Genomic DNA, 19,024 nt, shown 5'->3' with positions numbered 1-19,024 from the left:
ACATTCCCGTTTTATACCGTGGTGAATATGAGTATAGTTTTAGAGTAATTCTGTGTAATCCCAGGAAACGCAGCTAAACAGCGTTTTAGTGCATTTCACTAGGAATCGTGCCATTCCTCGCTTGGATCAAGAATCAATCTGAAATCAACGCTAGATCATTGGTATTATGTTTCATCATGCATGTACAGGGGGCGAAATTTAAGCCTGCCACCCGCCAGGGGCGCTCAGTTTTTACCTTTGGCGCTTGCCACTGAGAGGTCTGCCCGCCGTGTGGCGTGTAGACGTGTAGTTCATAACGATACTCTTATTTTGAAAATCTGTGCGGGTCTCATTTCCGCCCCAAGCGCAGCTAGAGTCATAATATCGATGGCTCCGGCAGTTAGCAACATTCGGTTCGTATGATACTCTTATTTTGAAAAAAAACGTGGCAACGAGTCATATCCGCCCAGCCCTGCAGCGGGATACTATTGGCTTCTGCTCGTATCAACACAGAGGCAGTCTGCTCTAGTCTAGATCGGACCTCCATGAGCTACCGTTACTGTTTAAACAATGACCCAGTCAACTATTCACTTTTAGTTTAATACATGACGAGGCATTGTCTAACGGTATCTAGCTGGCTAGCTACTGATAGCTGCTGATATCAACAAATGCTCCAGCAATAGTCGACTCGAGTGCATAATACCTCCGTTCCCTCGTTAGCTAGCTCACGTTAGCTAGCTCACGTTAGCTAGCTCACGTTAGCTCTATATGTCCCAGTAAACTAAATTGTCTTAACGTTATCTAGCGGGCTAGCAGTAGCTACAGATAGCTCCTGATATCAATGTCTTATAACATTGATTGATTGAATAGTTTATTGGTTTAGAATGGAAAAATCACACATATACATTGGATCACAATATGAAAACAGGTGTACATTTTCTCCATTTACCAATAGGATTTCATAAAACACAATAAAGCCATAGGCTTGTTTCCATTGTGGTCCTTCATCATTGATGTCAGTGGATTTATGTACTGGTGTGTGGATGTGGGTGTTTGTAGTGTCTGTATGTCAGGATGTGTGGTATAAAAACAAAAAAATACATACAATAATATTCCATTTTATAGACAATAAAAGAATAAAAAAGGAACAACACATATTAAAACCCTTTGTTCACTACTCCCAGCTTCTGCTACTTATGATCCACCTCTTTATAGCTAATTTAAAAGTGGAGAAGGGGCTTATGGTCTTCAACTCCATTGGTAGGCTATTCCATTGTACTGCTGCTGAATATAGGAATGCGTTTTGGCCTATTTTCCTATTGCATCACACTGGGACGATGTCTGTAGGGCCCCCCCTGGTGGCGTGTCCGTGTACATCCCTTACCATGTTAAAATATCCACTGAGGTACTGAGGGACAGTATTCCCGAGTATCCTATGTGTTATGTTGAGTTTTATTTGAGAGACCCTCTCCTCAACCCTGAGCCATTTGAGGCTGTTAAAATGTGTCTGTGTAAGGTGAGTCCTGGGATGGAGTTTTAAAATCATTCTAACTAATTTGTTCTGAGCTGTCTGTAGCCTACCTTTCAGTGCTACTGTGATGCCAGTGTACCAGGAGGAGCATGCATAGTCATAACGACATTGGATCAGTGCCCCTGCCAGGACTTCCATTGCTGACCTGTTAATATAGGTGGACACTCTACAGAGACATTTTATTCTCTGATTGATCTTTGTGACCACCTTTTGTGCCATGCTCACCCCTGATAAGGTGTTGTCCAAAATACATCCTAAGTATGTGACTTCCTCCTTTGCTGTTAACTCGATATCTCCTACCACTACCTTGAACCCAGGAGACCTCTTAAGTCGTATGGCCGAGCCAAAAAGGATAGCTTCGGTTTTACCCAGGTGTAGGGATAACCTGTTTTTGACCAGCCAATGACTGATCTTGACAAGCTCTAGACTGAGTGACCTCTCTACTTCTCTTTTGTCCTGATGGGAGACCATGAGTGCAGCATCGTCCGCAAATAAAAACTGTTTACAATCACATGCAGTTTTCATGTCATTGATATATAAAAGAAATAAAAGTGGTCCTAAAATACTTCCTTGCGGCACCCCGCACGTCTGTTGGAGTGAGGAGGATATGGTCCCATTAATTTCCACTACTTGTTTCCTGCCTCTCAGATAAGACTCATCCACCTTAAGGATATACTGTTAAAACCCATAGCCTTCAGTTTATATAAAAGTATGTCATGGTTAACAGTGTCGAAGGCTTTTTGTAAGTCTATTAAAACCATCCCACATTGATTCAATGCGTATTCTAGCTGAGGGCTTGATGTAGGGGTGGACGGTATAAACGGTATACGGTATAAACGGTATTAATTTGCTCTACGGTATGGATTTTGACTATACCGTGTAACCGGTAGAGTAGCTCTAAAATAGCAATGACGTCATGTAACCACAGCGCGACTATTTCAATCGCATTTGCCCCTAAAAATAGATAGAATTAGTCATAGATAATAGATATGTGCAAACTGGAAAAAGTTATTTAGGAGGCTTCGCGCAGTGGGCGTGTCAACACGCAATTGTCATTTCATAATAAACACATATCACCGCAGCGCACAGCAAGTTTCAATTTCAGTTCCTGGCATTTTTAACCAGTGGAGAAAGGTAAGAGATGTCCCTATCGTTTTTCTTATATGAATTATTCTACGTTAATAAAACATACCTGGTGATCAACTACAGTTTGCTGTAAACATTATGATATGCGTGTAGTGTTATGATAACGACGGCTGCAGCGGGAGCCGGGAGGACGGCGGAAGCAGTGGATTTGCGAATAGCATGCAGCTGCAGAGCCGCAGAGCCAGCGGCGCTTTCAGGTCAGATCCGCTCAACAGCGCCCCCCCACCCAACGGCTGAAAGCTGTGACCAGACCTGAAAGCGCCGCTGGCTCTGCGGCTCTGCAGCTACATTATGCTTCTAGCAAAATCCAGCATCCAGCCCGGCTGTTTGCAATGGGAGCAGCACGGACTCGGGACTTATTTTATTTGGAATATAATGAGTTTATATGCAAAAGTAGCCTAGTTTTAAGTTAAAATATTATAAATCTACATGCCTTGAGGATGTCATTCTTTATATAGCCTGCCTATCAGGCAAAAAAAATTATTCTAACGGAAACACTGATACCGTGATATATACCGTTACCGTCTATGCTTCAAATTATACCGTGATATACATTTTAGACCATACCGTCCACCCCTAGCTTGATGAATGTGATTTGACCAAAGAACCGTAACATTATATGCCAATAGGGTCCAGCTGCAGCGCCGGAGAATCCTTGCACGCTGAATGTAGAGTATTAGTATAGGGTCTAGCTGCATCGCCGGAGAATCCTTGCTGGAGCTGGAGGCTACTCAAGTATACACACAGACAGTGGAGCTGTTTGCAGATAGCGAGCATTTTGACTTATTGCGTGGTGGCGATGTCTCGCAGATAATACAACTACAAGTATGATTATATAATATATATTTTATTAAAACATTTTTTTTTATATAAAATATATATATATATATTTTTTTTTAATCAAAAAAAATTTGGCAGGTAAGAAATATGCTTGGCGGGTAGATTCTTCTCATCTACCCGCCACTGGCCGGTGAGTCAAAAAGTTAATTTCGCTCCCTGTGCATGTATGAAAGGGTGGGGGGGGGGGGGGTTTCTATGCTTCGATCGTCACGGAATACGTTACACAGTACCGTAATTTTCGGACTATAAGGCGCACCTGAATATAAGCCGCAGCAGCTAAATTTAATGATGTGTACATATATAAGCCTCACTGGACTATAAGCCGCAGGTGTTTTAATGTTTAATTACCATATGTAAGGGTTCGTGCACAGAGGGGATTGTCGGGAAAGAGATGGCTGTTTGAGGAAGCTCCCATTTATTAACATTTTTGTTTAAACAGTAACGTTAGCTAGGTACTAACGTTAGCTCACAGAACGATAGCTAGTTAGCCAACGCTAGTCAGCACCTGCGAAAACGAATGCCAAACTGATGATATCAGACGTTTATATCAGGAGCTATCAGTAGCTAGCCAGCTAGATAACGTTAGACAATGCCTCATGTATTAAACTAAAGTGAATAGTTGACTGGGTCATTTAGTTTAAACAGTAACGTTAGCTAGGTAGCTAACGTTAGCTCACGGAACAACAATAGCTAGTTAGCCAACGCTAGCCAGCACCTGCGAAAACGAATGCCAAACTGATGATATCAGACGTTGATATCAGGAGCTATCAGTAGCTAGCCAGCTAGATAACATTAGACTGCCTCATGTATTAAACTAAAGTGAATAGTTGACTGGGCCATTTTGTTTAATGCTTCAGTTATGTTGAAAGAGGAGCTCTGAGCTGCTCATGCACTCGACTCTTGCCGTAAGGGTTTGTTGACATGGGTCTGTGAGGGGGAGGAGGAGGGGCAAGGCGTGCACTGCTGCAGCAGCTGTGTGCCTGTGAGAGAAGAGCGAGTGAGAGTTAAAGGTGGTGGACTGTAACCTGTAAAATCCATAGATTTAGGAGGTCCCCTAGTGGCCGTTAGCTGTAAAAATCCATAGATTAGCCGCACCGTTATATAAGCCGCAGGGTCGAAAAATGGGAAAAAAGGCGCGGCTTATAGTCCGAAAATTACGGTACATTACAGACACACGCTCCGATCGCGGGGAAGGAATTATCGGATCAACGCAAGATTGATAGCATATAGCCCTTTTACAGGGGAGGAAACTAACTTTTTGGCTTACTAGCCAACTGGCGAGTATATGATTTTTTTTACCAGTCAAACTGATTTTTTTACCAGCCATAAATAAATCGCTAATTGTGATAATTACTTCCTTGTATGTCTTCGTCTAAATTGATTTTCAATCATAGTAATAATCACACCGTGTCTCTACTCTTCACAATATTAGCATAAAACATATATTAATCACACCATCTCTACTCTAAATATTAGGATATCACATATTAACATGAAAGAGGGAACTATTCTGGACTGGGTTGGGCTGAACTCGGCAGTGAAAGATGCTGGGCTGGACTGGGTTGGGCAGGGAAAGTTGGGCTGGTCTAGGTTGGACTGGGTTGGGCTGGACTGGGCTGGGCAGTGAAAGAACCAAGCATTTCACTGTAATGTAATAGCTAAATAAAACAACTTGAACTTGACTTGTTACATTTGCACTCTGGTTGGATGCCAAACGTATTCTGGTTGTACTGTACTTGTGCTGTATGATGACAATACATTGGAATCGAATCTCATGTCAACGCTAGGGCCTAACAAAATTAATAGTTGGTTTCAGGTTGCCGACCGACCCTGCCGATTTAGGTGCGACCCAATATATTTTATGAGTTTTTAAAAAAAAATTATAATTTTTTTTGTATTTTTATATATATATATATATATATATATATATATATATATATATATATATATATATATATATATATATATATATTTTTTTTTAGAATAAAGTTTCATAGAAATCTTAGTCAAACATTTAGTATTATGGATATTAAACATGCTGGCAGAGTACATGCATCCATGTTGTTGTGAACATTTTAATTAAATAAAGAAATTCCTTATCCATAGTCGCCGTGGGAAAGAATAAAATAAAAAAATAAAATAAAATAAATTCCCTACCTACCCATGGCCAAACTGACAACCAACCTGAAACCAACTATTAATTTTGTTAGGCCTAGGGGTTCAGCAGGTGTATTCTGAATGACAAGTATGACAACATCACCGTTGTGAAGTAAAATGTCACTCGGCTGCATTTAAGCAAAGCCGCTCAGTATAGTCGTCCACTATGTTGAACATGCGATATGGTAGCTTGTTACATGCTAGGTAGCTAGCCGGCTAATGCTGGCCTGGTTGACTTGAGTGAGTGGAATCGTTAGCCTCACGCCCACTTGTCATTCTCATCCGACTCGAAGGAGACGCGTCGCATGCTGTTGTTCGCCCCCATGTCAGACCACACTGATATCCGAAAGCGACGACTCTACATGCAATTATCATCCACTGATATGTTTTTGTCTAAGTTTGTCTACGTTGTCAAGCCGGTGACAGGAGTCTGTAGGGCCGCACGCAGTCTATCCACTTCCCCTAGATGGGCGGCATCTTCTAGAAAACGAGTGTTCATTGGAGGAGCTTAGAGCGCAACGATGATGTTCATTGGTTATGGATTATTATGAGGCGCAAATGGGAGGAATCATAAGGGGGGAGTCAGAGTTCGGCTTGTGCCAGTGAGCGAATCAGCAGATTGCAGAATGATTTTTTTGTTTTGTTTACTACTCTTCATGAATCACTCGCCAAACATAAAGAATACTCGGCTCGCATTTGGCGAGTAAAATGGCCTAATTTCCTCCCCTGAGCCCTTACCTTGTCTAGGTGCTCGAGTCTCCCCAATCCATGTGTTATAAACGTTACTCATGCCAGAGAAGGAAAACCCGGACCGGACTTCTTAGATCGACACACCAGCCAGAGGGTTTCCAAGGATGTGCAATACCGGCCACAAGGCGTAAGACGTTTGCAATCTCAGACCCATTCCCAATGATAACATCAGGCTGGATGGATGGATTATGAATGGAAATATGGAATAAAAGAAATAACGATGAAAACCCGACTTTTCTCTGGTTTGGCGCCCAACGTTCGGCGAGTTACCCCGACTTATGTCGGGTCTGGCGTCCAATGTGTTAACACATTGGGCGCCGGGGGTTGTGCCCATCAAAGTACCCAGTCTGCCACTGTTGAAATCCTATGGAGATGTTTACCTTCTTTGCAGGGCTATAACTTTTTAAATTTTATTGCTATATTGACATTACTATGGCCCATTCAACATCGATTATCGTTCAGGATGTGGGAACGTTATATTTTTTCATTCATACATTGTTGTGTTAATAGCGTCGAGAATATAAGTATGTTTTTAATCTTTTCTGCTGTAATTCCAAAAACAGTAGTTATAGGCCCTGAAGCATATGATAGATTATCGATTGGCGTTTCTTTCCTATACACGCTATATTAAAAAATTCAAATGTATATGATCGGTATACATTATGCTTCATCATGTGTGAAGGAAAGGGGGGGGGGGGTCGTTTATAATTCCTTGATCGTCAGTAACGGCTTTATTTAGTATGGGTTGATATATTGATCAGATGGTTTGCAGTGAAATGAATAAACAATCGGGCTGAAAATAACGTTACTGTCCTCTTACCGTTTGCCGATGAGACTGGAGGAAAAAGATCCCAATTATTTGACGCCGATCTCCTAGATCCATTTCCGGTTTGTATGGTGCAATAAACGCCGAAATCATATCGATTTAAGTTTAGAAAGCGATCCAAATGCACTATAGTGTTTGTCTGGAGCCACGTAACAAGATATCACTGCCGGAGGGATTTCCTCTACGCACCGATCACCGATCGGCACTTCCGGTTTTGGCGAGAGTGTATCTCGCCTGACCATCCACCAGGCGGCGGTATTGAGGCGTTGCTATCTCATACAGGGTCCCACTGCAGTCCGGAGGTTGGCTGGATGAATTATGAATGCCATGGCGAAAAACTTTAATATTGATCCCAAAAACGGCGTAAGTCGTTCTTGGCGTTCAACGCATGGCGGGCAAAAACGGCATAACTCGTTCTTGGCGACCAATGTGTTAATATACGGTGTCGCTTGTTGTTGTCAACATAAACAATAAACATAGCCATCTGTGGCACCGCTAGCTCACTAGCTTGCTAACGTGGTAGGTAGGGGAAACACTGAACATGCATTGCAAATTCTTTTCAGTTATCGGATCATTGATTAAGGAAGATTTGTTGCTCAACGATCTAACATTCAGAAGGGCCATTGTCAGTGATTTTGTGATGGGGGGTGAGGCCGGCCTTGGCTGAGCGATGATGGGTCTGAGGTTGCTAAGTGTTACAGTACGTGTCAATCATTTCTTCTTGAGTCTGATAGTAGTGAGAACAGGAACAGCATGGTTTCTTATTGGAACAAACTGATAGCAGTAGTTTGGGGGTGAGGTTTGGGGGTGAGGTGGGGACTCGGGAGCGTGGTGCATGTTTTGGGGGTATTCTGACTATCCTGAAAACCTCCCTGGTGTTGTCTGACTGTACCTGATAGGGCTGGGTTGAAAAAAAATCCTGATTCTGAATCTATCTTCATTTGAATGAGTGATTATCGATTCATAAAATCCCAAGATCGATCTTGAATAAAACATTTTTGTTTTATTTTTTCACTTTAATCGTTATGCCAATTCCCTTCCTGGTCGTTGCGCGCATTGCCCACTGTCGGTCTGGGGAGGGTGTAGACCAGTGGTCTGCAATTTATTTTGGCCTCAGGATAGGCATTTTCCATTGGTTCTCCCAGCACATGTGACCATTTCTAGCATTTCCATTGGCTATAGTGACAGACATAGATAATGATTGTGGGAAATACAACAAATCTATGAAACCACTTACTGAGACATCACCCAGACCGTAACACATCTTATTGTCTTATTTGCCAAACATGTCTTATTTGTAGGGTTGACCTTTGAATTTTTCGAATTCGAAGCTTCGGGGCCTAGATTCGATTTTAATTCGAAGCTTCGAGATTAAAAAAATAATAATACTAAATTAATTAAAAAATAAAAATTATTTTGTGGGACTTGTACAGCACTTTGTTCAACTTTGTCAGTGCTGTAAAGTTTAAACCTTTTTAAATCTTAGACAAACGAAACACTTTGCTTTCATGAAATATTTAAGCCGTCATTTGAGGCTTTATAAAAGCAGCACAATGAACACATATCTGTCAGTGCCAAGTCCGACCTCATCTTAAATACCAAAATGCATTGCTTTTTGTAGTTAACAAAGAGAGGCAGAGTTGATTTTGCAGGTAAAAAAATTAATAATAGAATCTTTTTTTTAATATATTTTATAAAATTTTATTTTCCCACGAATCCCATGCCCATCGAACGAAGCTTTGAAGTATTTAAAACGGCCCTAATTTCCAGTTCCAGTGTTCTATTGTCCATTTTGCATGTATAACCAGTTATTATATAATTAATTCAAATGTTTGAATTCATTTTAGAATGATGATTAGTGTGACTGTACAGTAAAAAAGTATAGTACAGGGCTCGAAATTAACATTTTTACTTGGTAGCACTCGTGCTCCCAACTTCAAAAAGTTGGGAGCACCAGCAAAAATGTATGAGCACCCACCAAAATGTAAGGAGCACCAACAATATATACGTAATATATATTTTTTATTGATAAAAAAAACGACAATATAACAGTACTGTAATACAGTGAAAGTAGCCTTAAACTATAGTATAGTGTAGACCTAGTAGTGTAGCCTATAGTGTAGACTAGGCATGTGCCGGTATGACATTTTGAGGGTATCATGGTATTCGGTACATAAAAAAAATCCCCCATTGAACAAAACGTATTACAGTGCACAATAAGCTTTTCTGTAAGTGTTATTTATGAATGTGTGAAGACTGTCTGTATTACACACAGAGGGAACTGTCTGACCACTTTAAAACTAAGTATACTTCCAAATAAACGTTCATGATTATGAATATGTAGGCTATATGTCAAAAGGGCATTTTGCTAATGTAATCTACTTGCAAAGATGTATGTTATATAGCCTAGTACTATTCTTACTGGATTAAACTTTGGATTCATCTTTTGTGGTGGCTCAACATTATTCACACACGGAACTATGTGTTGGGATAACATTGCTGTCGGCAAACTAGCTTAGTGTCAACAGAGTGTTGACGTTGAGATGATGTTAGCTGCACCAGAACAATTATTTGCACTCGCACGAATGCTCCCAATTATATTTTGAGGTTGCACAAGTACAATTTCGGTCGCATATGCGACCAATTCGGTCGCAATTTCGAGCCCTGTAGTAATATGGTTTATTTGTATTGGGAAAGATAGACACATTAGCTGGTTGAACAACATCTATATGTGTGGTAATAATGCAGATATTGAGTGTATTTCTGTGAAAATGCGCGTGGCGCATGCCTCTGAATCCTACCAAAGCGAAAACGATCGCTTCCAGCCTGCTAGTCGTGCGGCCGGTGGGCACAGCTACGTCCGTTAACATGGGAGCGAAAGTGAAGCGCTGGTCGCCCGCCTGCCTTCGCACGGGGCTGGTGTGTCTGCGCTGTAAGAGGGAGGTTTGCCCTGAGTGGGAGGTTCGAAGGCTCAAAGTGGGTATAAAACAGGAGGGAAGACTGTCATGTTTTAAACTGTGGATACCAAACAGAGAAGGTAAAGACGACTTTGAACTGTTGAACAGTAATCCAGAACTATTTTATTGCACTGTACATTTTTTTTTTTATCTATTCTATTCTACTATTTTATTGCAATGCACTATTGCACTATTTTTATCTGTCTATTTAATCTTACTCTTTTTATTATTGTCTATTTAACACTTTCACTGCCACACACGAGATATCTCGGGTTTGCGATAGTTATGTTGAAAGCCACTCACGAGATTTCTCGGATTTCTTTTATTTAATTTTTTTTAGCGATCTGAAATCATATTGCATCACGCGAGCCTACCCGAGTATACCCGAGCGCCGCCGGCGATCATATGTGGAAAAAAGCGCCCCCTATCGTCTCCCAGATGACATAAGGGATTTTGGAATGGACTCAATGAAAATGGATGGGGAAAAAAATCCGGTACTCCACATTTTCCAGTCCACTGATCCAGCCGGGGTTACCACAGTTCATTCTGGAGTCTCAGCCCCGCGGAATCATGTGTACTACTGTATCGTGTTGGATCCATACACTTATCGATTTTTTCGAATGGTGATCAGGAATTGGAATATACCAGTTGGATACCATCTGATGTCAGGTAAGGAATCTATGTTATCAGTGTTAGGATAATCAGACAAATTTTGATGAAGATATAGGCTGTTTTGTGAAATGGGCTCTTTCGGTTTCACTGTAAAAGTTCAAGAGGAAATGAACACGGCGATTATCCGTGCGCGGCTCGAATGTGCTTGCGTGCACGTATAATATTGATCATCTAGCGTTTATTTGAAAACGATTCATAAATAGGCCGACAAATATCAACGTTCTGGAATATTCCAGTAAAAGACGATTATCATAGAATGGTCTGGAATGAACTGTTTTTTACCTCAAAACGGGTGCTTTTCAAAATGCTCTGAAACGGAAATGAAGCGATAAAAAACCAATCTGCCTTGACAGCACTGACTGGAAAAGTATTCCTTGATAAGCGACGGGCAGATTAGACACATAGCCATAATTTAAAACATAGATTAGGCGATATTAACATTGAAGTGGACCGTGGCATCAAGGGGGTAAAAAGGAAAACCCGGCGTGGCACTCAAAGTGTTAAAACTGAATCAAACCATAAACACGGTGGCCTGTTGGGATGTTAGATCCTAATGTGAAAAACTGTGATTTTATATGTCTGCACTTTATGTGCTCATTTTTCTGTTGTGAAGCACTTTGAGCTGCAGTTTCTGTATGAAAAGTGCTATACAAAGAATGTTTATTATTATTACAATATTATAGCATTGAATAGAATTTAATCGGAAATCGAATCGATTCGGGACCTTGTGAATCTAATCGATTCGGGAAATCGGTGGCGATACCCAGCCCTAGTACCTGAACACATCCCTGGTGTTGTCTGACTGTACCTGATCACATCCCTGGTGTTATCTGACTGTACCTGAACACATCCCTGGTGTTGTCTGACTGTACCTGATCACATCCCTGGTGTTATCTGACTGTACCTGAACACATCCATGGTGTTGTCTGACTGTACCTGATCACATCCCTGGTGTTATCTGACTGTACCTGAACACATCCATGGTGTTATCTGACTGTACCTTTTACGACTGTAGCCTGTTATGGAGGAGGAGCCTGTTATGGAGGAGGAGCCGGCACCGGAGAGCCCAGGGGCCACTGGGGGGATGCAGTTGGAATGCAAGGAGGACGATGTGGAACCAACCAAAGAGTCCTCAGAGAAAAGCCACCAGGGAAAGAGAGGAGAGAAGGAGCCTGGGATATGTGAGTAGAGTGTAACCATCTCATTACGAACTCTACATTTAATTTATTAGGGCTGTGCGATATGGACAAAATCTTCTATCATCTCAATAACGATGTATGTTTTCTGTGAATTCAATTAAACATTGTCTATACAAAATAACGACATGCTTCATGATTACATTTTGATAATCCTGAGTGTGAACTAAAAATGAAACATCACAAATTAAAGACATGCACCGCTATGAAAACCAGAGACAAAAAATGCTCTGAACTTCATAAAAGTCAGACAAAGCTTTCCAAAAGCTCAAACAGTGAACTCCAAGCCCACGTGGTTGAACAAAAAATTCAAAGAAACAGACTAAGAAATGACGTAAACACCATGATCAAAACCGCAAAAAGAAATTTCATCAATGCAGGGCTGTACGTTAACTTTTTTTGCACATAGCACTGGTGCTACAGAGGTTGATAGTTTTGTAGCACAGGCCAAAATCTTGTAGCACAAGTATAAAACGTGTTATATTTGTAACAGTCACAAATGTGCCTATTGTATTTGTGTTATTTAGTTGCAGTGCCATGTTTGGCTGTCATTTAGTATATCGCCATGTGTTATTATTACTATGATACTCTCATATGCTATTTTCAATTAATATCATAAACAACATAAGGAATATTAGCATAATTTTGAGTGGACTGAAGGAATGAGTCAGCGTTAATAGTTTTAAATGCAAATAATTTATTGAAACATAGAAGTGGGGTCGGTTGGGACACACACACACACAATGGGGGACCCTGATGTAAACAAGACAAACGTCTTTCTCTGGTCTGCATCCCCTTAACAATTGTGTGTATTGAGCCGTACTGTACTGTACCCATTCTGCAATCTGTTAAATAAAGTTTTCATTCATTCATTCACACACACTGTTTCAACTCACCACCCCCGCATCATATTGTAGTCTAGTCTGTCTTCAAACTTCCACTCCTCTCGAAACTTGTTTATATTTGAATATCAACATTATCTGTCCATCCTCAGTTTACTATAATATACTCCTGTCCTGAGTTCTGACTAGTGACTTCATCGTCTTTCCAAACGCACGCACACACACACACAGGGAAGGGGAGAGAGTGCCCCCCAATTTCCCTTTCCCCAGTCCACACTGTGTCTGCTGGCTCTGCGCCTCTGCCTCTGATCAGGATTAGCTTGTTAGCTTGCTAACGTTGTAGTGATTGTAATGGTACATAAACGTTAATTTCGGGCGATGTGCGCATAAAGGAATGGCGACGGTGCAAAGCATGTAGATGCATTTGACCCGTTGCGAGAAAAAAAAAACACCACGGACTTATTTCGGGACGTGTAGGCGCACTGCTGTGTTAACGCAGCAGTGCGCACCAACCGACCAACGCGCTGCTCTGCTTGCAGAAGCACGGATAGGGCGGATATGACTCGGCGAGTTGTCACAAGAGTTTTTTCAAAATAAGAGTATCATATGCACCTGAACGTTGCTAGCTTTCGGAGCCTAGCTGGAGCTGCGCGTGGGCAGAAATGAGACCCGCTACAGGATTTTCAAAATAAGAGTATCTATATGAACCGAATCCCTATCGCACCAGTGCTATTGAAGTAAATCCATCCATCGCACAGACCGCTGTTGCTGTAGCACGTGCGATATATATGTCGCACTGTACAGCCCTGTCAATGACAAAACTGAGTAAAACAAAAACAAACCACGTGAACTTTGGAAATTACTCTATAATCAACTAGGCTGCAGTAAAAAATGTAAACCAGATTCTCAAACATAAACATAAAGACGGACAACACGCTCATCACAGACAAGCTGGATGTAGCCAATTACTTAAACATTTTCTTCACAAACATAGCCACAACACTGGTAAACAAACTACCCTCCCACTCAGGGCATTATGGGGTAGAACACATAGTAGCATACTACAAAAACCTAGGGGTAAGCAAAGACGACTTCAAACTGGAAATGGTAACAACAGATGAGGTACTCAAAAAACTGAGCGCCCTCCAACCTAAAGGCCACTGGCCATGACAACATCCCCTCCAAATTCCTCAGAGACTCAGCAGCCGCCATCACCCCAGTCATCACACACATAATAAACCTCTCCATAAAACAGGGACACGTCCCCAAGGACTTCAAAATTGCGAGAGTGACCCCTCTGCACAAAAAGGGCAGCAAATTAGACCCAGGTAACTACCGCCCTGTTTCTATTCTTACCTCCATCTCGAAAGTCATGGAAAAAAATGTCTATGAACAGGTCGAAAAGTACCTAGCGGAAGAAAATCGAATCTACGAATTCCAATCTGGTTTCAGAACATCCCACTCCACTGACAACATGCCTTCTCTATTTGAACGACCACATCAAACATGAGGTGGACGCGGGCAAATACTGCGGCATGGTCATACTGGACCTACAAAAGGCCTTCGACACTGTCAATCACTCCATTCTGATTAACAAGCTAAAAGCAATTGGTTTTGATAGTTTATCAGTGAGCTGGATGCAATCCTTGAGGGGAGAGAACAGATGGTGGAGGTAAACGGTACTCTATCCCCCCCCTCCCAGTGAGCTGTGGTGTTCCACAAGGAAGCATACTAGGACCGCTACTGTTCCTAATTTATGCAAATGACATGTCGTCAGCTTGTGACTGCAACTTGTTCTTGTTCGCGGACGACTCAGCCCTGCTGGTCTCTGACAAGAACAAGTTACAGGTTGAAAAAACCCTCAGCTCAGAACTCGGCAGTATCTGCACCTGGCTCGCTGATAACAAACAATCATTACACCTGGGTAAAACGGAGTCCATTCTCTTCGGATCAAATAACAAACTCGGCAAGACCGACGGCTTCTCAGTTACAGTGGGTGACAATATTGTCACAAGGAAAGATGAAATTACATACCTAGGGTCCATCCTAGAGGCAAATCTTTCCTGTGACAAAATGGCATCCAAGGTAATAAAAAAAGTCAACCAACGACTAGATTCTTGTACCGGATCTCCTCTCTGGTAAACAAGAATACCCTGAAGACTCTGGCAGGAGCACTCATTTAAGGGTACTACGACTATGCTTGCACCTCATGGTACCAAAGCACCTCAAAGGCGCTAAAAACAAGATTACAAACATCACAAAACAAACTGGTCAGACTACTACTACTACTTGACCTTACTCCTAGAACCCACCTCACCCCTGCCCACTTTGACTACCTAGGATGGCTTAGAGTAGACGACAGAGTACAGCAACTTGCAATGGGCCTGGTCTACAAGATACACTATACGACTAAGGTACCCATGTACATGTCAAAATACTTCCCAAAGGTCAGTGAATACCACGACCACAACACCATCATTGTAAAACCCATAACATCATGTTAAACCCAGATTCGGCTCAAACAAGGGACTAAACACGTTTCGCAATTATGCCACATCAATGTGGAACGCCCTACCCAAAGCTGTAAAGGAATGTGAATCCCTACCCACATTCAAAACCGCTCTTAACACTTTGAGTGCCAACGACGTGAAATCTCGTTAGTTCATGCCATGCGTTGAGTGCCAAGAACGAGAAATCTCGTTATTTAATCGGATTTTTTTTTATTATTGATTTCCATACATTTTTCATCAATCTAGCCTCACGTTACCATTGGGGATCTATCTGAGCTCGAACAGGGAAAATACCGCCCCCTATCGTCTCTCCGGATGGTATTCCACCCATTGGATTGGACTGAATGAAATGGATGGGAAAAAAATAGTCCAGAATCCACATTTTACTTGTCAGGCATGTAACCGGAGACGATCCCATTCATTGCCGAGCCGCAGAACAGCATGGACCCAGCGTTGGATCAATAAACGCGATCGATATTTGGAATGGCGATCGGGAATTGGAATAATCTTTTTGGAGAACATTTGATCTGAGGTAAGGAATTTATTTTACCAGTCTTGGGATATGTGTGCTGATCAGGAAATAAGATAATAGATTTTTCAGCCCGCTTCTCTAGCGTGCATAAGTACACATATACTATCGATAATCTAGCATTTATTTGAAAACGATTCATAAATAGGCCGAAAAATTACTACGTGTTTTGTGTATTCCACTAAAGCGCGATTCCTGCAGAATCACCTTTTTTCAGGAAGTTTCCAAAAACGAAAGTTTTTCAAAATGGTATAAAACGGAAATTTACCAATTAAAAAAACAATCCGTTTCGACAATGTTGACTGCAAACAAGTCATTGATAAGCGACGGGCGTATTAGACACATAGCCATAATTTAAGATATACCGGTAGTTTATGCGTTCGCAAATGTGCTCGCCCTCCCATTGACTACAGCACTGGCACTCAAGCGCTAAATCGTGCGCCCCCTGCTGGCACTCAAAGTGTTAAAGAACATCTACGGGAGGCTGCAAGTCGAAACTGGTCACCGTAAATGTCCAAACCCCCCCACCCCCTCCTAATAGACAGTCTCCTCCCCACCGTATGTATATATTCTCTCCCCACCGTATGTGTATTTCTCTCCCACCCACCCACCCCCTCCTAATGTACAGTCTCCTCCCCATCATATGTATATACTCTCTGTCAGGATCTATGGGTAACAGTACTGTATATGTGCATATATGTCACAAATTTAACAGTACTATATATACCTGTATGTCATGTATGTCCCTATGCCATAAATGTCAAGATGTCATGTATGTTGTGTATGTCATAAATGTTACTATAAATTGAAAATGGGGGACCCTGATGTAAACAAGACAAACGTCTTTCTCTGGTCTGCATCCCCTTAACAATTGTGTGTATTGAGCCGTACTGTATTGTACCCATTCTGCAATCTGTTAAATAAAGTTTTCATTCATTCATGTGCACACACACGCATACATGCGTGTAACACACAGAAAACATCTCTCACCTCAGCATCTCTTTACACCACAGCTTTCAATTATATTTTTTAGGGATGCCCCGATCGATCGGCCACCGATCGGTATCGGCCGATAATCAGTATAAATATGCGATCGGTGAATTCCGATAATGAGTCATATTCGCCGATCGCGGAAAACCGATCAAGCGGAGATCTCACTCGCTGTCTGTCTCAGACACACAGGACCTGCAAACTGCCGCTGCTCCCTTGCCCCGCCCGCACCCGTGTACAATTTGTAAACACAGAGGACTGAGAGGCGGCTCCTCTGCTTGAGTCTATAGTGCATTCGACCTGAGCTAACGTTAGCTACCTAGCTATCGTTACTGTTTAAACAAAATTACCCAGTCAACTATTCACTTTTAGTAGGCATTGTCTAACGGTATTTAGCCGGCTAGCTACTGATAGCTTCTGATATCAACAAATGCTCCAGCAAGTCTAGTAGTCCATGTTGATACCTCCGTTAGCTTGCGTTAGCTCGCGTCAGCTGACGTTAGTTCACTGTTCAAAACGAAATGTCCCATTGAACTAAAAAGTTCTGTCTTAACGTCATCTAGCCGGCTAGCAGTAGCTACAGATAGCTCCTGATATCAATGTCTTATAACATTCATTCAATGCGTATTCGAGCTGAGGGCTTGCTGAATGTGATATGACCAAAGCAAAGCACAGTAACGTTACCAATAGGTCCAGCTGCAGCACAGGAGAATCCTTTTTGGAGCTGGAGGCTACTAGAGTACACACAGACAGTGGAGCTGTTTGCAGATAGCGAGCATTTTGACTTGTTGCGTGGTGGCGATGTCTCGCAGATAATACAAGTACAAGTCTAATTATATAATATATATATTTAATAAAAAATAAAAATTTATATAAACTAATTTTTTATTTTTTTTAATCAAAAACGATCGGTATTGGTATCGGCCGATATGGCTCACGACGATCGGTGATCGGTATCGGTGGCAAAAAACATGATCGGGGCATCCCTAATATTTTTGAATGTTCATCTCTGCATTGAGGTTGTTATGCCCCCAGTAATCATGAGCTTGTAGGGAGTTTTTTTATTCCACCTCTGGTCCTGATCCTTGTTGTGTCCCCAGCAGCGGAGGACCCTGACGGTGAGATGAATGTCATCCCGATCCCCACAGACGTCCTCCCTGATCCAGCCAGCAGCCCCCCTGGTCACAACGGCATACTCAATGTAGGCCTCACCCAGAGACACACATGCAGAAACCTTTTTAGAGGTCTGAAGCTTTTTAAAGATGGTCCAAATATATTAGTGAACATGAACAACTTTCTCCCTAAAACCAAAAACTAGAGTGCTACATTTAATTTTACATTTAGTAATTTAGCTGACACTTTTATCCAAAGCGACTTACAAATTGTGTACAATAAGTCAGCAGGGGGGGGTACATCTCTGGCAGCTAAGGGTCAGGGGTATTGTTCATCAAATAGTGTTGAACTTGAGTGCTACACTCAGTGCATACTAGTAGTATAGACATATTAGCATAGTAGATAGTATTATGGACATATTAGCATTGTAGGTAGTAGTATAGGCATAGTTAGTTAAGTAATTTTTTTTATTTAATACATTTCTTTACCCAGGGACAGTGCACATTAACTCATTGAGCGCCAAAAACGAGATATCTTGTTTCTGAAAGCCAACGCTTGATCTCGGTTTTTTTTGTTTTTTGTTTTTTTGATTACTCACACAGACATTTGTGAGTCTTCCTGTGGCCTCTGATTAACTTAGAATTTAAATGACGATCGAATCCCGATAGGTGGCAGTATTGCCTACAGGGTTTCCGGTCTCAGGGTCCGGTAGATTTAAATCTACCGGTCAAATGAGAGAAATTCCGGTCAGAGTTTATTGAGCTTAAAAACAATTGATAGGTAGGCTATATAAAGAATGACATCCTCAAGGCATGTAGATTTATAATATTTTAACTTAAAACTAGGCTACTTTTGCGTATACAGTCATTATATTCCAAATAAAATAAGTCCAGAGACTCCGTGCTGCTGCCGTCTTTAAATCAAATAGGTGTCTGTGGGCAGTCGCCCGACATTAATAAACAGCAGTCTGTTATAATCACATTTTT

At 41.6% G+C, this 19,024-nt stretch overlaps 1 protein-coding gene across 1 annotated transcript in view; it reads left to right on the top strand.

Annotated features, from left to right (window-relative positions):
* pogza (pogo transposable element derived with ZNF domain a) overlaps window positions 1–19,024 on the top strand; it is a 112,200-nt gene that overhangs the window by 15,186 nt on the left and 77,990 nt on the right. The window contains exons 2-3 of the mRNA XM_084311990.1: window positions 11,874–12,039; window positions 18,029–18,126. Of these exons, the coding sequence (XP_084168116.1) occupies window positions 11,874–12,039; window positions 18,029–18,126 (264 nt within the window). The remainder of the gene's footprint in view (window positions 1–11,873; window positions 12,040–18,028; window positions 18,127–19,024) is intronic.

This window comes from Notolepis coatsorum, assembly GCF_963971535.1.
Source record: "Notolepis coatsorum genome assembly, chromosome: 4".
In the NCBI taxonomy this organism is placed as follows: Eukaryota; Metazoa; Chordata; class Actinopteri; order Aulopiformes; family Paralepididae; genus Notolepis; species Notolepis coatsorum.
Note: the sequence above shows the minus strand (reverse complement) of the source record. Positions and strands in the feature narration are given on the sequence as shown.